At 40.8% G+C, this 21,970-nt stretch overlaps 1 protein-coding gene across 8 annotated transcripts in view; it reads left to right on the top strand.

Moving 5' to 3' along the window:
- CADM2 (cell adhesion molecule 2) overlaps positions 1-21,970 on the top strand; it is a 996,746-nt gene that overhangs the window by 904,984 nt on the left and 69,792 nt on the right. For all 8 annotated transcript variants that reach the window (XM_045002083.1, XM_045002081.1, XM_045002080.1 and 5 more), the window contains one exon: positions 13,896-14,074. In XM_045002083.1, the coding sequence (XP_044858018.1) occupies positions 13,896-14,074 (179 nt within the window). The remainder of the gene's footprint in view (positions 1-13,895; positions 14,075-21,970) is intronic.

Genomic DNA, 21,970 nt, shown 5'->3' with positions numbered 1-21,970 from the left:
AGAACCAGATAAACCTCCCTCAGCTCTAGTAAATTTATAGGAAATATCTTCTCCTGAGAGTTCCAGTGTCCTCAAACTTATAGAGAGTTTAAATGACCTCCCCAGCCACTGTTGGATGCTTCCAAAGTGATTGTCATGGATGTAGCTGGAGAATTGAATAATTTCCCTCTTAGAAAGAATATTTGCTCTCTGAGTCCACCATGACAAGGAATTCAGTACATTCTCTGGTATAGTTTTCTAGACTCTCGCTATATTGGATCTGTAGTTTACTGCCAACCAGTGCTATGGAATTCTCATTCTGAGGTAAGTGTATGGTGTAATATACACTGCTGATGCCAGTAGCTCCATAAGCTCTATAAAAAAATCACTGCCTACTCAGTATACTGTTGATGCAGTATTCCTATTGTTGTGTGAAGTCTTGGAAATCTGTCTGGAGGGCAGAGCTTTTCTGGCAGATATGAGTTTTAAATGGGACCCTATGAGTGGGACATAAACATGACTACTTTGCATTTATTAAGACCCAGGTCTTTGAAGAGGGGTGTTGTATATTGAATGTCCCTTGTCAGTTTTAGCAGTTGGCCACCTCAATTTAAGTAGATGAACAAGCCCTGCTACAGCTGAGAGGTACTTTGTAAAGACTCTGGGTCCCTGTATTGTAAATGTCTTTGGCTCACCATAAAATGGAGGTATTTCCGATGGCCTGGTCTTATAGCTATATGAAAATAAGCATTCTTATGATCAAGAGCTGCTAATCAATCTCGGGACGAGAGGAAGACAATAATGGACACTAGTTTTAATAAGTGGAATTAGAATCTTCTGATAAAGGTGTTGAGCTTTCTTAAATCTAGAATTGGACAAAGTCCACTGTTGCTCTTTAGTATGAGGAAGTGTCTTGAATAAAAAACCCCAATCCCAGAATTCTCTCAAAACCTCTTCTATAGCTCCTGTGAGAAGAAGGACTGCACCTCTGTCATGGTCTCCTGAGAGGGATCCCTGAATAGGGAAGGTTGGATGAAGACAGGGTATTGAATTGAATTTATACCTTTTTTCTAGAACTTCCACTTTACATTTGTTGATAAAGTGAGGCAGCTTGTTCCCCATTAAAGGGTGGAGAAAATTGATATAAATTGGTTTGCAGCTCCCAACACTCACTTCAGAATTGAAGCCTAAGGTTCCCAGAAGAAGAGGAAGATAAAGTTTGTTTCCTTTTGTGTGTGGAGAAAAAAGACTTCCTGCTGGCTTAACTGTTGCTTCTGAGAAAAATAGTCCGAGGAAGACAATGGAGGGTAAAATTACCTATGAGAGCTGAATGCAGAGGCAGAATTTCTTCTCCTTCCAGAAGTAATTAAGCAAGGGATTTTGCATTAGACCTCATACTTTTTAGCTTCTCCAAAGCTTGTCCGTTTTATTACTAAACAAATCATTCCCTTCAATGGGAGAGGTCCTCTACTTTAAATTTAGTTTCTTTAGAAAGGAAGATGAACTCAACCTCAGGGATGTCTTCTTAAAGTAATAGCATATACTACTGCTCTGGCCAAAGAATTGAAGCATCAAATGAAGACCTAAGACAATGTTTTGCTATGTTCTGGACCTCTGTTAAAATGGTGTTATCCTTTATGTTGATCTTCAGCTAGTACTAGGCCATCTTTTCCAATAGGTGAACCACCTGATACTTTGCTACCCTAATACCAAGGGAAGACAGAGAAAACACTTTTCTTCCTATTGCATCCCCCTTTTTTATCCTCCATGTCATGTGGGGTGGAATGTGCTTGTTCATTTCTATGTCTTCTTAATAGCAGCTGCTACAATTAAAGAGTTAGGGCTGGGATGCATATAAAAATAAGAAAAAGCCTCATAAGGTAAGAGGTATGTATCAGCCTTTTTGGAAATGGACTAACAAGAAGCTGGGGTATACAAAAAAGATTTGGCAGGTTGCAACAATCCATTCAAATGGGCAAAGAAACTTTATTCCTGGAAGGGGCCTCAAAAATGTCAAAAAACTGGATAGGAGGATTCTTTCATTACCACAGAGGACGGTTGGGAAGTCACTGCCATCTACCATTTCATGAAACTGCAGAGCATACTCTGAGGGAGAGGAAGCAGAAGTTATTCTGACATTTTCATTAGGAGATGAGTCTGTCTCTAGTTGCTGGTAACCCCTCTGTACGGCTAACTCTTTTTTCCTCTTTGGATTGAGTATCGGGACCACTGTAGGAGAATAATCCCTGAAGGCAGGAGAGGGAGACTAGTTTGGGAAGCTCAGATCTGTTGTTTGAAAGCAACATTGATCCTAACTAAGGTCGGGGGGAGGTTCAATACTACAAATAGGAGACTCCGTAAATTCCCTTGATGGATGCCAGTAGTGTCATGCAACCCAAGAAGGAACTCTTGCCAGTGTACACTCTCTGGTGCCATTTCATAACCAGGATAAGGACTCCATATACAGGAATATATCCTATCTTTGGAGTCAATGCCTCCTGGTTGTTTAGGTCTATTTTGCTTTGCCTCTCAATGAGGATCCAATCTCGGATCTGTAATTGATATGGTCAGAGATACTACCAGAACCAGGAAGCATTCTTGTCATTGTCTTTGAAACTGGTGGTATAGTATTTTGTTTAGATTTCTCCCAGTAGATTGCTTTTACTTTTAGTCTGGGATCCCTCTGGGTCAGGGGTCGGCAACCTTTCAGAAGCAGTGTGCCGAGTCTTCATTTATTAACTCTAATTTAAGGTTTTGCGTGCCAGTCATACATTTTAACATTTTTAGAAGGTCTCTTTCTATAAGTCTATAATATATAACTAAACTATTGTTGTATATAAAGTAAATAAGGGTTTTAAAATGTTTAAGAAGCTTCATTTAAAATTAAATTAAAATGCACAGCTTCCCTGACCGGTGGCCAGAACCCGGGCAGTGTGAGTGCCACTGAAAATCAGCTCGCATCCATGCCAAAGGTTGCCTACCCCTGCTCTGGTGACCATCCTTTCCTTAGCCATCATCTTCATTGCTGCAACAGACAAATCAGATGGCCTCTCATGTGGCTGTGCCCTTGAATCTGGTGCCAGTGCTGACAGAACCTAATAGGCTTTTTGTTTCAACAGATCTGATGGCCTGTGTCCTGATTATATACAGGCACTGGAGTTAGATCTGATGCCAATTTCAGGGTCTTCATTGGCACCTTGGTTATAGCAGATGCTGAGCTCACATCACAAAGCCCTGGGCTTTGTTGTCTGCACACTTGCACATGTTGGATCCAACAGGCTTTACTGCGAATGCCTCCTGAAGTAAGAATACCTGTAATCTTTGTCCATGTACACTGTTGCCTGATTATTTAGTGATTATTGATTATTATTGATTTCCAATTAATTCTAATTTAAAGAGCTGGGGGATTGTAGTTATTTTAGTCCAGCACAACAGAATCAAGGGTAAGTTTAATTTCTGGTTGGGAACCTTAGTATGCACAACGGTGACACTCACTGAGGGCAAAGCAAAGTTTTAACCACTTTTATTAGCACAATTAGTAAAGACAGGAAAGCACCAAACCACATAAAAAGCACAAATACAGAATTAAGGTGACATTTTGTAACATTCCTCATACATGTGCTCATGTACTTACACCCTTCCTTGGGGATCTGGGGGTAAGGCCCTGTTTCTGGCATGCCCAATGACGGTCTGTCCTATTATATGGCCTAGGGGCTGTCATGAATATTAATTCAAATGCTTAGCCTCCCTTGTCCATATCTAACCTCCTCACCCTAATAATGTTTGGGTTAGTATATTAATGATTTCAACTAATTATCGTATACATCAATTAATTGCCAAGACAAGTTCATGCTTAAACATTTGCCAACATTTTATCCTAAAATATTCAAGCCTAGTATCCATAGGTGCTGGAACTATGGGTGCTGGGGATTCTGCCGCACACTCTGGCTTAAAGTGTGTGACATTCCAACTCATACAGAACATAAGAATGGCCGTACTGGGTCAGACCAAAGGTCCATCCAAATCAGTATCCTGTCTTCCGACAGTGGCCAATGCCAGGTGCCCCAGAGGGAGTGAACCTAAGAGGTAATGATCTCTCTCTTGCCATCCATCACCACCCTCTGACAGACAGAGGCTAGGGACACAATTCCTTACCCATCCTGGCTAATAGCCATTAATGGACTTAACCTCCATGAATTTATCCAGTTCTCTTTTAAACCCTGTTATAGTCCTAGCCTTCACAACCTTCTCAGGCAAGGAATTCCACAAGTTGACTGTGCACTGTGTGAAGAAGAACTTCCTTTTATTTGTTTTAAACCTGCTGCCCATTAATACAGGGTTTATAGTTTGGTTCAATGGCTCTCGGCACCCCCTCTATATAAATTGTTCTAGTACCCCTGCTAGTATCAGTTCAATGTTTGTGTGGTTACCTGGCATAAATTTCTGCCTTAAACACCTTTCCTAGTTCCCCAAAACTCAGAGTGACTGTTGGGCCATTTTTGTGTGCCAAAGTTTTGTGTGCTTTATGTTAACTGTTTAGCTAATATCTTATAGGATACAGGCCTGTAGATTCCTTTGTGTTTTTGCTGAGTAAAATAAAATGCTAAATCTAGCTCTGTGGGCTACTGCACTCTTGAAGTGAACTTACAGCAGACAGAGCATCTGGAACAATTTACCAGGGTCATGGTGGATTCTCTATCAATTAAATGTTTAAATCAAAATTGGATGGTCTGGGAATTAATTTGAAGAAGTTCTATGACTTGTTTTATACAGGGGATCAGACTAGATTATCGTAATGGTCCCTTCTGGCCTTGGAATCTATGAATCTGTGGATGTAGAGGGTCCCTCACCTAGACATGCCCCTTACATGGGCATCTGTCACTGGAAATACCACTGGACAGCAAACACATCTTTTTAAGTCTGCTCTTCTCTTCTTCACATTCACCATCAGAATTTTGATGGCACAGAGATTATCATGCTAACTCTAATTAGCTAACAAACACCAACTTTAATAACTAATAATTATCTACTGGCACTTAAAAGTAGTAAGGCTCCGGATCCAAGAGAAGCGCACTTCTGTGTGATGGTGCAGTAGGGAGGGACTGTGGTGCCATGCTCCCTTTTATATGCTCATCCTCATAATGTTCAACAAAACTGAGGGGAGAAGGAGAAGGCGTGTGAGCAGTGTAACAGGCACCCTTGGGAGAAGATTCCAAGGTCCAGGCTGCACCGGCCAGTGCAACCCCTGAGTGGTAATATGCAGAGAACGTTCCAAAAAGCAGAGAATTTAGTTTGTTCTTGACTAAATTTGGGGGGAATATAAATCCTACAATGGTCTCTCCAGGTCTGAAACATTATCCATCTCTTTCCAAAATGTGCAATATTCCCCTCATAAATGATTTCCCCCAGATTTTCACAAAAGTATGGAGCACGTGGCTGTTGACTTTTTCTACCAGATTAAATGCCCCCAAACTGGCAACACAGCTTACCAGACTGGTCAAAATATCTACAACACAGGGAATTCCCTCAGGCAGTAAGTTTTGGTGGTGGTGAATTGAAGAACCAGAAAAGCCAGACTCAGGGTATGGTTAATAGAGGTAAAATTAATGAAGAGTGGAAGCAATCATTCTGCTAAAATGATTGCAAAGGTTACACTGGAATTTCAACCAAAAGTGATATGGTAAGCATAGTAGAGCTCTTTCCCTTGTTCATCAAAGAATTCTGACTGGAGATCTATATTAAGGACTTCATAGAATACAAGTGCACTGCTATTTGAAGGATTTAGTCATAATCCCAGGGAAGAATAGACAAAATATTTGGGAACTAATTTACTTGGTTTGTTAACATTGTGCAAATCCTTCTTATATCCTCCTTATTCTTATCCACACTGACTAAGCAATCTTGACAGGATTTTTAGATATCCAGATGGGGATGAGTGGTAACATCCTAAGGGACTGATCCAGCAAACATTTATTACTACACATGTGCTGCAATAAATTGTCTCGTTGAAATGAAAAGCACTACTCATGGTAGTCAAGATTACAATGATTGCTGGATTGTGCTCTAAGGTGATAGAAATACAGTCACAGAGTGACCCCCCTTTACGCAGAAGTCCAGAAAAAGGTAACACAAGTGATGAAAAGCAAAGAAGGCCTTCAATATGAGAGGGGATTAAAATGATTGCGTCTACTCAGTTCAGAGGGAAGATAAATTAGAGGTGACAGGATAAACCTATGTACTAATCCTAAATACTGGGTATGTTTACACAGCACGCCCTGCCCTCCTCCTCTCCCCCCTGCCCCCCCGGCACCTCCCTGAGAAAAACCCACTGCGGCAGCAAGCCTCCGATCCCAGTCCAACTGACTTGGGCTAGTGGGGCTCGCACTGCAGTGCTAAAAATAGCAGTGTAGCTGTTGGAGTTTGGGCTTTAGCTGGAACTTGGGCTCTGAGACCCGGTGACAGGGAGGATCTCAGAGCCTGGGCTCCATCTCTGGCCCTGCATATCTACACTGCTGTTTTAGCACTGCAGCACACGCCCAAATCAATTGACCCAGGCTCTGAGATGCGCTGCTGTAGGGCTTTTTGTTTGTTTTTGGTTTTTTGCTGTGTAAACACGCCCAAAGACTATGTTCAGGTGGAGGTAAGGTTGAGAGTATACATCAGTAATTTAGGGTTTAAGTTAAATTAGAGATGTTGTAAGTACCCCCAAACCAAGCATTAAAAACCCAGGGCTTTGACCTCAGGTTCAAGTGGGTAAGGAACCAAGAAATCAAATATCTTGATTTTAAGATGTTTTGTAATTTTTAAGACCCCAGTTCAGCAAAGGACTAAGATGACAGAAATGCAGTTCAAATAAGACCCTGTTTTATGCAGAAGATATGAAAAAGGCAACAAAAATTATTAAAAGCATAGAAGCTTTCCAAATGAGAGAGGATTAAAATGATTGCTTACATCCCATTGATTTCAATGGAACCTAAACATGTTTAATTTCTTTTCTGAATCATGGCCTTAGTCTGCCCTTGTATTACCAGTACAGTCAGAATACTTTTTAATTATTATTTTGAATGTATTTCACGTCATCCTTAGCGTTCTCTCTTCTTTTTGGTTTGTGAGCTTCATAGTCGGAAGAGGATTTCTCCTTCTTATACCATTCTATGTTAAGTTACTCACTGTTATGTCACATTACAACACTCATGTTCTCTGTGGAACCTCATATCAGACTTGATGTACTCACTGCTGTGCCATTTAAGTTTGCAGAAAGGAACTGCAGTATCTCTTGCTGTTTAAATCAACTTTTGAGGCTGATTTAGTCAGAGAAGACTATTCTTCATTTACACCAAGAAATCAGATTCTGTCTGGATGTCAATTAATGAAAGCCTATGGACTATTTTTATTAGTTCTAAATTCAAATTCTATAAAAATCTAAGTCCACTTAGCAGTTGTTTAGCGATATCACAGGGCTTGAGCTTTTTTGTATTAATTGGTAATGTGTAGACTATTTTAATTTATTCGTGATTAGTAACCCTAGTTTCTTGCTGCGAACTGTATCACTAATAGTCTACTTTGGAAGTTTGTATGCAAAGCACAATTAGTAAAAGCAGCACTTAGCCTAGACCATGATATTCCTTTATATATTATCTAATACTTTATCATATCTTAGTTATTTTGATGCAAATATGCCTGGTTTTGCTTTAAACCAAATCCTTTTTTATACAGTCATATTAATTGAAGCTACTCTGTGTATAACAAAGGAGGTGTCTTCTGCTGAATTCATTTATGAGGTAACTGTTGAATGCAAAGCTTTCAGTCTCTGCAGATGTTGTAAACCTTGAAAGAGCCACTTGAGCTGAATGATATCAGAAGTGTAGTATTCCTTGGACCACCTACGGGTTTGTCTACGTGACAAAATGTTAGAACAGAGGTATCCAAACTGTGGGGCATGCCCTCTGAGGGAGTGCCACCTAGCCCCGCTCTGCTCCGGCTCTGCCCCGACCCCCCACACCCAGGGCCTCGGCTCCTGACCGCAGCCCAACTGCAGCTCTGCACCTTGGCCCTGGCCTGCCTGCAGCTGCAGCCCCAGCCTTGGCCCTATTACCTCTGTCTGCATCCCCCCACCCCCGGAACTGCAGCCCCACTCACAGCCTCAGGAAGGATAAGGTGGGATGTGACCCTGAAAAGTTTGGGGACCACTGTGTTAGAATGTGGCCATGAAGCACTGGGTTAGCTGACATGATATTTACTCCCATGTATTTGACTGTTGTTCACTAGCACAAATTGTTCTCAGCATCATATCAGTTAATTGTGATTAAACCATTAATGTAGTGCAAGTAATCACAAGTAGCTGGCATAGTGGTGAACACTATTTGTTCTGGTCTACAATAACGATATTGCCATGGTCAGCATCACGTCAGCTAATTCATATATTCGCAAAAATGTTCAAATGTGCTAAAATTATGCAGTGTACCATATAGATAGATATGCACAGTATGGGCGCATACGTTTGTCTGATACTATAGAATATTAAAGATGTGTCCTCAAATTGGGCATATTCCTCCCTCACAAAATGTTTAGTGGGAAAGCGAGTCCCTCTGCTTGGAACATCATCAAACATAAAAAAATATAGCCACCTTGTCAATACAAGATTATAATAATTCACTCTTGGCTCTCTAATGAATTGTATAAACACTATTTATTAAGACATAACAAGGCCTCTAGAGGTAAATATAGCCAAGCATTCACTTGATGGCTATTTGTGGTCCTATGGGTTTTCCATCTAATTTAAATGAAGATTTTTACTTCTGTAAATTGTCGTTGTAAAGAAGCTGCTTAAAAATGCATTTCATGAAAGCAGTGATGTACATTCTGGCAGAAACACTTCAGAGTTGCTGCTCTTGGGAATGTAACCTCTCAGTAAATTTGTAAATGAGAAGCAATGAGGAGTGTGATAACAAATTGTACTGATCAGCCTTTGTTAGCAAATTATAACAAATCAGATTTCCACACTTTCCCTTTACATATTGAGACAGGCTGGTCACTTACATATAAAGACCATTATACAGGGAGTCCTTGGATTTACGACACAATTCGTTCCTCAGAATTGCGTTGTAAGTCAAAAGTCGTTCCCATAGGAATCAATGGTATGAAGGCAGGATTGATTCCTGAACCAAGGCGTGATACTCTACTTTCACCACAATAACCCTCATTTTTGTACTAAATGAATTATATATGACTAATGTTGCAACATCAATGTATTTACTGAACACTGTATTCTGTAAATCGCATTCAAGTAAACATATAAACTCACATATGCTGCTCAGAATGCCGGCAACACAGGCCCAGAAAACCAGGGATAACTGCACAAATGCTGAGCCTCAGCCAATCACTGTTCAAGCCTTGTGACTAGCTGAGCTTGGGGCTGGGAGCCAATAAAAAACAAGCGGCAACCCTACTTGGCAAAAACCTACCTTGCTGCCTCGAAGCAACTCAGAAGTGACCCCTTCAAGCTCCATACCAGTATAACACAACCAGGAAGTAATTTCAAGTGAACTTTATGCAAATTGAGTGACCTAAGGGCGAAAGAAGCATCGCAGGGGCGAAATAGGCAGTCAATTGAAAAGCGTAAGTCAGGCATCATAAGTCCGAGGACTCCTTGTATTACTGTGTATATTAACAAAAGGGATAGACATATTTTTGTTTGTATATTTAGGCCCTGTATATTTAAGTATCCTCATTAAGGAAGCATGTTGAAGCACGACTTAACTTAAAGCATATGTTTAATACCCATTAAAGTCAGTGATACTTAAGCATGTGCTTAAAACTAAGCACATACTCGTGATTTCCTGAATAAGGATGAATTTAAGTATGTGCTCCAGTGTTTTCTTGAATCAGTGTCCCAATGAGCAGTTGATCAGGCCAAAATTAGATTAAACAAGACTTCAGCAAACTATCACAAAGGTAATTACTACAGTTAATACAAAAAACTTTATTTTCTCATAAAGAGCACAAATAATTTAAGATCTACTAAACAGGAATGCTATTTGCTATGGGTTAGGGGGCATTTGTTCCACTCCCTATCCTGAATTTTCATAACTCCTTGCCAGGCTTCTTGCCTGGGCCTGCGGGGGCTGCTGTGGGGTGGGGCAGGATGGGCCAGAGGTCCTAATTGTCAGCTTATCACCACTGCTGTCCCCACTGGCCGGACAGGCAGCAGCAGCAGCAGCCTGGGTTGAAGCAAGCCAGGCCCCAATCCCTGCCCGGAGCCCACCTCTTACTCCCTAGGATAGGACCAGCACCCCACCTTACTCTGGGATAGGACCAGCTCACTAACTCCTCCTGCACCCATGAGCAGCTGCGGCCTCAGCGGGGAGGCAGAAGCAGGAATACTGACATAACATTGCGCCTACCACCAGAATGTTTCTGAAATGATGCCCCTGCTACTAAATTTGGTGGAGATTTTCATGAAGAAGTCATTTAAAACAAAAATTAACATAGCGATCAATAGTATACGACAGCAAACATCAGTTCACTTATACTTGCAGTGCAGTCTTAAAGAAAATCATGTAATTGCCCTTCTTGGGATTGTATTCTTATATGCACGATCTGAAGCCACAATTCAGCAAATTACTTAAGCCTACGCTTAAAACCATAACTTTTCAGGAAAGCAATATAACTTCTGTTCTTAAACCTCAGTAAAGTCAGTAAGCTTGTGTTTTAAGTTAAGAATTTCGGTGATTTCTAGAATAGTGGTTTGCTGAACTGGGGGTCTATGGGTAGATTCATAATGGGAATTAAGCACCTTACTGCTACTTTAGGCACCTAAGTCCCAGATTTAGGTGACACTGCTATTCACAACCCCCACACTCATCTGCCACCTAACACTAGGCAGCTAAACCCATTTGGGGCCTAAGTTTTTTCAGCAAAAGTTTCCTTGAAGTCTATGCTTCTGCTTCTGAGAATATGCATTAATGATCCATGAACTAGGGGAAGCTAGACAGGAGCTACTCCAACTAACTCACCTGTGGGCCCAATCTGGTAGGCATGCTCAGAGCCCACTTAACTTGGGGAGTGGAGCTTTGGATAAATAGTCGAACAGTCATTGGACTGTTACCGTACCGATAGGGTTACCGTATCCACAGTCTCCCACCTCCAAAGTGAGTGCCCTACCCACCGGGCTATAGCATCATTCTCACACTCACTCTCTGTCCCAATGACTGTTCAATTATTTATCGAAAGTGGGACAGTTACAATGACCAATTGAGAGAGACTCACCTCAGAATATCCCATAGCCCAGAAGCTAGGGCACTCACCTGAGAGGTGGCATATCCCTGTTCAAATCCCTTCTCCTGTTCATGCAGAGGGTCTCCCACATCCTGGATGTGTACACTAGTCACTGAGCTAAATGTTATGAGGGCGCTCCTCCATCATCATCACCTCTGACAAGAAGCACCTAACTCCAGCAGAGGGTTCACAGCTGTGAATTCCAAGTGGAGGTAGGTGCCTCCCTGCAGCCTGGACTTAGGTGTCTATCTCCCTGAGAGGGGCAAAGCTTGCCACAGACCCCTCGTCTTAACATTCTGCCATTGGCTAGTTTAGCTGGCTCCACGCTCAGCATGCTGCATTTTGTAAATCGCATTTTAAGGCACATATCTCTCCCTGTTCATTCTATAGGGAGGAGAGGTGCCAAACTTTTAGGCTTTGTAAATCCCAGTGATTTTCTGAAAGTTAGGCCTTGTGATGCTCACCACAACTCAATCCCTAAATGCTGAATTCCTAACAGCTATTTTATTCTGTTTAGTTATTTGGTCATATAGCTAAATGCATTGATATGAAAATAAAAATATAAAAGTCCAAATTCTGCTCTCAGGTACATAAGTACAAGTTTGGAATTATTCTTGATTAATTGGGTTCACTCTAGATAGTCACCGGAGTGAACGAGTGTCTACTTTGGCCTATATCAGGGCTTCTCAAACTGTGAGTCAGGACCCCTCAGGGGGTCGCGAGGTTATTATATGGACGGTCATGAGCTGTCAGCCTCCACCTCAAACCCCACTTTGCATCCAGCATTTATAATGGTGTTAAATATATTTTAAAAGTGTTTTTCATTTATAAGGGGGTCGCACTCAGAGGATTGCTATGTGAAAGGGGTCACCAGTACAAAAGTTTGAGAACCACTGGCCTATAACATACAAACCTATGGATATCAGCAGCACAGCCGTAATTCATTGGTTTGGAAACAGCTATGATGTTGCACAGACAGATATTCATGAAGAAGCAGAAACTGACTCTCCATTAGGGATGTCTCACTGACTGTAGGCAGCCTGGATACTCTCTAGTGGAGAGTCTGGTAGCAAATGGCAACATGAAAGTCGCTAGGAATGAATGCAAGGCTGCAATTTCTCCTTTCCACTTAGTTCTCATGTGGCTGGGATGGTAACCATTGCTCAGGTTTGTCTGTTTCCTTAGATTTGGTTCATATAATCAGATGCATGTTCAACATGTTGGATGGTCTCTGAGGTACATCTTGCTTTATTGATTAGCATCTCAGATCCTCAGGTAAATCTGGTCTCCAGCTGTTCAGTATTCAGCAAGCAAACCTCTCATTCCTTGCCCATCATAGAGATATTTATAACTCCTCATTTGCAATTCCACATAGGTGATTTTAGGCTGAAAATCGGTCATTTTTCTTTTCTCCTTGTGGGAAATTTCAGCTTCTTAGGATGGAATCAAAAACTGAAAGTTTTCAGCTGAAAACTAAAATTGTTAATTAGGAAATGCCACCACAGTGCCTTATGTCAGCTGTGTTTCGGGCACCCCATGTCCCCTTTCTCCTCTGTGTGCTGAGGTCCCTAGCTGGACTACAACTCTCATGATGTACTATGGTGGCAATTAAAGAAAAAACATTAACAGGACCACATTATCTTAATCTCTTTTGCACTATTTGGATTTCTCAGCCTCTTTGTGAAGATAATTTCCTAACCTTGCTAATAAAACATTAAGGAAACATTTATTTCTGTTAACTTTGCTAATGATGACCCCTTGTTTCCAAGAAGCAGGACAATTGTTCCTACACTACCAATGTCTTGTGATAATAGAAGTGTGATGCTTTTAACAGATGAGTGGGGGTGGAGGTTATTTTGGCTTCTGGCAAAACTTATCTACAAAACCAAATTTAGATTAAAACATGCAAATTAGAGATGGATATGCCTGGTTCAGGAAACTCACTGAATGCAGTAAAATCCACTTGGGATTAATATGTGTTGTCCAAGCAATTTGAACATACAGCCACTTCCCAAAACTTAAGGTTTTCTTGCAGAATCATTTTGTCAAAACTCTCTTGAATCTCTGAATGCCCTCCTCACATTCTTTGTGATTTCTCATTCCTTCATCTGATGACTCCCCATAATGTCCTGACAACCCTTCATATTCTCACAGGGGCTTACCTTCTTTTCCAGTGGTACCCTTTAGGAAGAGCTGCTGGGCCACTTAGCTATAGGGAAAGACAAACTTATTGGGCTTTTTATAATTACTGTATCATAACATCCTATGGTTATATTTTTGAACATGTGGGTGTAGTACCAGCTTACAAGGGGTACACTTAACTACTCAGAATACCCTTTGCATTGTAATATTGCAGGTGTATTATATGATAAGTACCACCCATTCTGGAGTGGCATCTCATTTGAACACATGGATTGGCTGACATGACGGTGTCACTTCCAAAGTAATATAGAAGACAGTGCTTGGTGTCCAATATACATGCAGTACCAAAAATTCAAGAAATTGATGGATATTCTTTGGTAGCTGATAAATGGTGTATCCCACTGCTCATCTATCTCTAATGCTATTGTCTGAGTGTTTTATATGCTACACTATATGTAACATATAACTGATACAGTTTGTTGATTTGGATCCAATAGGCCGGAACCAGTATTGTGGACAAAGGATGGCGGAGAACTACCAGATCCAGAGAGAATGGTTGTCAATGGTAGGGACCTAAGAATTAGTTTCCTAAACAAAACGGACAATGGTACATATCGATGTGAAGCAACAAACCCTATTGGCCAAAACAGCACAGAGTATGTCCTGATTGTACATGGTGAGTACATCTCTTTAAATTCAGTAAGGGAGAGTACCTTGATTAATATTAGAAATTTTTGTTTCAACCAACTATAAGCAAGTGATTAAGAACACATGAAAAAATGACAAGAAAAAATTAAAAGTGCAATTATTCTTTTCAGAGCGCCATCTACTAATAAGTAACAGGCTGACTTCCTTTTATTAGTAGGTGTCTAATAAATTTTGTACATTATATATCTTTCAAATATGTGTGGAGAACCCCTTAAGCAACAGGCAAAAATGTCTTTGAGAGTATACTGGGAACTGTTTTATACCTAACTGCATCCATAAAACATGGTGTTTAAATATAACTGGCTATGAGTAGATAGGTCACATATAAACCAAAACCAAGAAGTACAAGGCAGTTGCTATTTATTTTATAAACCATTCAAGACAGAATACTAAAAATAAAGTATAGCCTAGTGCAGAGCACTCTCAAATCCCAGTGTAAGATGAAGGTCTTGCATCACCCCAGAGAATCAGGCCCTATGTTAAAATCACCCCCCAAATTGTCTAGTATCACAAGTTCATAATACTTATTTAATAAAATGGCCTGGTTCTCACTTAATTATGATTGTTTTGTTTTGCCTGATTTGTCTTGATGCTTCATGTCAAAAGAATAAAGGCCTTAATATTAAGTGTGAAATAGCTTGATGCAACAAAAGTACAGTAGATGCCATTACAAGAGTCAGCATTTGGCAGCTGTTACCACACCGTTACCACAGATTTCCATCATTTAAATCTGTTACTTCAGACAATCCTGTGTGGTAACTGCTGGAAAATGGTGACTCCTACAGTCTGAATGTGAACCCAGATCTCAGAGGTGAGATGAGTCCATTAACTCCATTGCAACACCTGTTGCAATCTTTTTTTCCCCTAGCTTTTATACATGGGCAACTTTTTAAGAACCACCGCAAAATAAAAGGAAACACTTTTTAAGGTGAGTCTCAGACTGTAAAAGACATGAGAAATATGAAGTCTATTTCCTCCTTATAAGTCATTCAAGTGGAACAAATATATATGTTACTCTGGTGTTTGCAAGCTAGCCAACAGCATGATTCACTTGAAGTGCCAAATTACCTTTAGGTAAGTTTGGCAGTTAACATATTTATAATAAATATTTCTCTAAGCATTTTGTAATTAGTCATTTTCTGTCTCCATTGTTGAACTAAAACTTATCAAAACACCCTCTGGATTAATACTATTCATGCTTCTGAAGTTCATCATTAGTTTACCTAGTCATGATGGGCTCTTTAGACAACTGAGGCTCCACTGCTGAGAATTACTATGTTTAAAAAACAACAAAACAAACAAAAACAACCCCCTTTCAAACCTCCACTTATGTTGATTATCACAAAATATTTCCCCTTTTAAATCCTGTAGGTAATGGTTTATTAGTTGTTGGCTGCATACACAAAGTGTTAATGTCTCTCTTTGATGGACTGACAGTTTTCCAAAACCCACCAACTGTTGAAATCTGAGTGGTCTCTGTATTTTGTCAGAGGTATTAAAGTGATAATTTGGGAGAAGTTGACCCTTTTTACCTCTTACATCATGGTTACTTTTACATTAGCTATGGCCATTTATTATACCTATAAGGAAGAATATTTGATGATCAGCTGCCTTGTGTCTTTCACTTCCAGTCAGTTGCATGCACCCTATTGATCTGATTACAATTTGATGGCAGTCTCTAAAATCATTCATTATCAAGATGCGATTCTGCTGTGAGTGACAGCACATTATGCATGTCATCTCGTTTAACTTTAACATTGCTGACAATATCTCTTATGGATACTGGAGCTTTCCCTAATTGCATTCATGCAAATCTAGCATTAGAACTACAGAAGGTTATTTGGCTTCCTAGAACTCAGTAACATTGGAAGTTGTCTGAGCAAGGATGAAATGATCCTTGCTGTTAATAACCTGTTCCATACTGGAGTCATAAAGCCTCTGCTGTGAATGAGAGGTTGGGATTAATTATTTAATTGTATGTATAGTGTAATTAGTTTATACAGATCAACTTGGGAAACCACTTGTCCCCTCTTTTTATCGTTGTCTCAGACTGATCAGCTCATCCAGAACTTCCTTTCTTTTCTGTTTGAAAACTGATGAAAAGCAGTTTTGGTATCCTGCAGCCAGGTTGTCTTATTGAATAGAGGACATATTTTCCCTTTAACTTTATATTACTAAATAGATTTGTAACACTCTCTGACTTCTCTTCACACCTTCTCCTGTAACTAAGGTGGTGACATCAAAATGTGTGTCCCTTTCCTTTATTATGGCTTACATACCATTATATAGTCATGCATTCTGACCTACTCATCTTTCATTTCTTGTACATACAGTGCCAAATTTAATATGGCATGGCCTAAAGCCACATGGGAAGGGAGTTTCCACAAGGAAGCCCTCACAGAAATCCCCCCATATTGTCTGGTCATGGAGGCAACATTCCAGAAAAGGGGAATGTAGCAAACTCACAAGCAATCATTCAGATACCCTGTGCTGCTTCCGCTCTACTCTAGCCACCAGCAGCACCCGATTGGCAGTGCAACTTCAATGAAGCCAAGCTACAAGTGACTTTGTCACAGAAGCCTCTAGGACCGCAGGGTGAGATTGTTGGTTATGTGTAAAAGATAATACCACTATGAGGGCTGTATTAACTTTTCCAGGTAAGCACTGTGGGGTTGGATAGAGAACAGTGGGCATCCCAGCCCTCAACTTTCCCACTTCTCCCCTGACTCTCTTAGTCTATGCCACCAGATCAAAATGGAGAACTTATGCCACTAAGGCAGTTGAGGCCCCCTTCTCTGTGTGGAAGTTCTCCTTCACAGAGCAGTGGAAGGGGAAGCATGATCTCACACACAGTAGTGGGGCCCTATCCACTAATTCCCTCAATTTTCCTAAGTTATCTTCATAACACAGAAGAGATTTAGAAAGCTTGCCTAAAAATGAAAATGTGTAGTTTATCATAATTAGAGATTAAGGGTAAGCAAAGTGTTTGTACATATTAATTATACAAACAAAGCAAGGAGCATATGATGCTTTTAATTGGGCCAACTTAGACATAAAATTATATAGAAGAGTGATCACTTCTTCCCATTGCAGAGGAAGATGAGGTAATAGTATTATGATGTTGGCTGATGGTAGTTTGAATAAATATAGCTATACACAGATCTACTAACAAGTCTTTTTGTTTCATTTTTTTCACTATAAAGGAATCTTGTTTTAGAAAAAGTGAATGTATTTAACTATGAAATGGGTCTGTGCTGCTTTGCTGAAGAAATACAGCTGCTACTTTCATTTTTCTTTTGTCAAGAAAGCACTCAAACTGGAAGGTGTACACAAAATGAGAGTTTATAGACAGCAGTGCAAAGGGAAGATACTTTTTCACTCAAACATTTGTCTCCTGCAGTAATGAAAGCCAAATCCTAATACCTGTAGCTGTTGTCATTTCTGCATTCTAATATATTATTTTGGTGTAGTAGAAGTTCACGTTCTGGTAAGATATATTATACCCCATCTATAGTGACGGACTCTAGACAGCAGAAGTTGTGCTTTTTCTCTCCTTGTCTTTATTGAGAATTTTTGGTTACCTATGACCAAATACTTGCTATTAATCACCAGTATACAGAACAAACTACCAAAATCATGACATTCAACTCAAAAACATATTTTCTACTTGGCAAGCTAAAGTAAAAAGCTCCATTAATTTAGCTGGAGTTGAGAGCTGAACAAGTCTGTCATAATCAAGCTAAAGACACGGTTGTTACATATGGACAAATCAATCACTCAAGCTCAGCACGTAATATCAGGGATGACAGAAATTCAAATTAGTGATGGAGTATCCACCAATATGAACAATAAAATGAAAATGAGATATGGGGCCTGAATTTAGTGTAGTATTTTACTGACAGACAAATGCCAAGATAAACTCTTTATTAGGAGCAGGAATTATGAACAGAATAGAGTAAAAACTTTCCACTACTCTGTGTAGTTGCAGCCTGGGACTGCCCTGTCCTGGGTTTCTTGTTTCTACCCCAGTAGGATGTGTGTCACCAGTAACCAAAGACTGAATGTCCAGAAAGTATGGCATCTCTACAGTTTTTGGAGGATTTACTGTATACCACACTCAGGATCATAATCTCCAAACACATCTCTCCTCACTGGAAAGCTGAAATAGAAGCTCCACTAGGTCAGGTAGTAATGACAATTCATCATCTGTAAACAATTCCATTATATTTCAACAATGCCTTGAAGTAACTTACAAATTATCATGGGTTTTTACTTAATATCACAAGATACTATGTGATACGTTAGATTCACTACATCATGTATCTTATGATGTTGCAAGGTAATGTGGAAGTTACCTTGAGTCACTGCTGGCCATGGACAGTTCCTTTCATCAGCAAATACGGTACAATAGAAGTAGTGGAAAGAGCTAGTTCTGGTGATTTGAAGGCTTTGTCCTGGACAGTTAGCTTGGATTAACCTGAGCATCCCATTTTTTTCTACGCTTCTTCTGGGGTAGACAACACTTGATGCTAGAAAGAGTAATCAAATCAATGTTAGCCATATCCTCTCATTAACATTTCAAATTTAACTTCTCTATTTTCCAACCTCCATCATCTCCCCTCCCTCCTTTTGCCATCACTGTTGACAATTTGACTGTCATCCATGCTTCCTTCTCATCTGGGCTTTTGCAAACCTGTCACACCTCTGCCTGCCTGCCTGCTTTCTATCGAAAGTTTTCTTAGAATTAATACATCCCCACAGAACTTTTCCATCCATTACAGAAAAGTGTAAAGTACCTTCAGAAAATTTTCAACGTGCTGTAGTTCACACACAATTATTTCTTGCTTTAGTACTACTGTAACCTCTTCACTTCTCCTATCCCCAGTTCATCCAGCTCACTGCAGTTAGCTATTTAGGGTATGTCCACATAACATTTTGGAGCCCATGGGAGTAAGCCTTCCAGTCCAGGTCAAGAGATTTGGGTTAGCGGGACTCACGCTAACTCTCTAAAAATAACTGTGTAGACAGCACTTTGAAGTTGCTCTAGTCCAAACCGCAACTTCAAAGCCCTGTCCACAGAGCTATTTTTAGAGTACTAAGATGAGCGTGTCAACCAGGACTGGGAGGCTCCCTGCCCACAGAATGCTGCCTAGCCATACCCCAATTCCAATATTGCTCTGACCACATCATCCATTTCCTCTAAGCCTTTCATCGGTTCTTTGTCTCATTTCATATACTATTTAAACTGTTCACCCTCACCTGTGAGAGTGCACAATTCTGCCTTTGCCTGTATCTCAGCCCTTGCATTCACCCATTCTCTCTCTTTCATGCCCGGATCTCTGATCATTTTACTCAGCTGGAGCACTCACATTATTGAAGTGCACCAAGCATCTTCACTCTTCAAATTTGTCCTCAAAACTCACGCTGGTTCACCTTCTGCGGCCAAGCTCCATTCCAGTGCCATCCATTCTTTCTCACATGCTCAACTTTATCTTTAAATAATTTAAAATTCTGAACTAACCAGAGACATACACAACCAAGCTGCATTATCTTTATTTGTTGTAACCTCCTTTTTTTGTCTGTCATCCCCTGTTGTCATCCCTCATTGTATCATATTTAATCTCCATTCTAAAATCCTTTTAGAAGGACCTCTGCCTTTTCACACTTTTGTAAAAGCACTAAGCACTCCTACAGTGCTACAATGATTATTGGAACAATTTAAAATAAGGTTAAAAAGCAGGAGAATGCTTTAAGAAGAGGTAAAATTGCATACTATAATTGGTCTTATCAAATGGGAAGTAGACCTACTGCTCTGCAAGTATTTTCACTCCAGCACTCTAATTAATCTCGTGCACTGCTTTTCAGCATCTTTTCTTTGCAAACGTCTCTCAAAGATAAACAGACAAAATATCCACTGCAAGAGAAAAAGAAGAGAAAGAGAGATAGCAATATGGAGCAGCAGGTCTCATTATAATGAAGTAACCCTACAATTGGTGTTCACATTTCTCAGTGAGAACTTCCAGACATTGAGCTAGTTGGTCAAACTCTAAAACAGCCTACTAGTTATGGGAATAAAACATTTAATTTACAGACATGACCAGCTGTAGGGAGCTGCACTGCCTTACCCTTTCATTGAACACATGCTTGGGCTTCTGAAAAGAGAAGTAGAATTGGGCATTGGTATTATGGAGTGGTAGTAACCTCTCCATAATTAAAAGTTTGAAACTGTGTTTTTTATTATAAACCCAACTTGGCCCCCTGCATCTATAAATCGCACATAAAGAAATATCTACCTCAAAAGATAGTGTATGTCTGGGGCTGAGGTGTGTATGTATGTGTGTATATATATATATATATATATATCCATCCAAATTTGAATTGAAGTGGACAAGGTGTTCCTCAATTTTGTCTCCCTAAAAAGACAGGAATTCACCAATGTTCAAAAAGTCTGTTTTGTTGCTACTTGGTACCCACCGCCCCCCCCAAAAAGTGTTGATTATACTCTCAATTATTAAGATTTTAAATATAATGGTTCATCAAACCTGATGAGGTTTAAATAGGCTGGACACTCATGTTTTCAAATGAAAAAAAAAAAAGATTTGCTCTTGCAGACTAAAGGGAATCCTGGCTTGTTGTTCTTAGGAGAACCAGAAAAATAATGGAAGAAAAGATTCTGCCCTATTATGTGCTGCTCCATTACAGTGTCTTTGATTCCCTCCCTCCCTGAAACACAGACACAGACTTCATAAAATCTACAGGAAGGAGTTTCTTCCTTTGCGCAAACTCCAACATCTTCAGAAGAGGGTCTACTCCTGAAGATATCAAGAAATGCAGCCACAAGGAGGGTGTGGGTAGGCTTGCCAACCCTCATGGTTTCACCGGGAATCTTCTGGAATCGAGCTCTATTCCTGGAGGCTACTGAAGCCAAACCAGGAGATTTTAGGCTGCTAAAAGTCTGGTGATGTAGTGGGGCTAAGGCAGACTCCCTGTATGCCCTGGCCCCGTGCCGCTCATGGAAGCGGCAGGCACATCCCTACGACACCTGGGGAGGGGGCCTCTGTGCGCCGCCCCAAGCACAGACTCCGCAGTTCCCATTGGCCAGGATCTGCGGTCAATGGGAGCTGTGGGGGTGGTGCAAATGTACACCCAAACTCCCTCCCAGAACACCCCCCTACCGCACCCAAACTCCCTCCCGGAGCCCGCACCACTCACCCCATCCTGCACACCACCCTGCCCCAGACCAGAGCCTGCACCCAAACTCCCTCCCAGAACCCACACTTCCTCCTGCACCCAAACTCCTTTCTGGAGCCTGCACCCCTCACTCCTCTCACCCTGACCCCCTGTCCCAGCCATGAGCTCCTTCCCGCACCCAAACTCCCTCCCAGATCCTGCGCGTTGCACGCCCTCCTGCACCCCAACCCCCTGCTCCAGCCTGGTGAGGGTGGGGGAGAATGAGCGATGGAGAAAGAGGGGATGGAGTGAGCGGGGGTCAGAGCATCTGAGAAGGGGTGGGGCAGGGGCATGGCCTTGGGGAAGGGACAGGAAAAGGCTGGGGCAAGGGTGTTCGGGTTTGTGCAATTAGACAGTTGGCAACCCTAGGTGTGGGGTTTTGAGCCCCATTAGGACTGTTATAAAAATGAAGCACTTTCTTGTAAGTCATAGTAAATGTTGCAGGTGCATCATAATGTTTTAAGTGTTTATTACTTTTCAAGAACATCAATATTAAAAAAAAACAATAAACCCAGGAAATCCAGGGCTGAGGTTGTACTTCCACAAGAGCCTTTGTGTCCCGTTTGCATTGCATAATGTTGTTTCAGCACTTTGGCTAAGGAAATCTGTGTTTGGCTGGCCGTTTTTAAGACAG

Source organism: Mauremys mutica, chromosome 1 (genome assembly GCF_020497125.1).
Source record: "Mauremys mutica isolate MM-2020 ecotype Southern chromosome 1, ASM2049712v1, whole genome shotgun sequence".
Classification (NCBI taxonomy): Eukaryota; Metazoa; Chordata; order Testudines; family Geoemydidae; genus Mauremys; species Mauremys mutica.
Note: the sequence above shows the minus strand (reverse complement) of the source record. Positions and strands in the feature narration are given on the sequence as shown.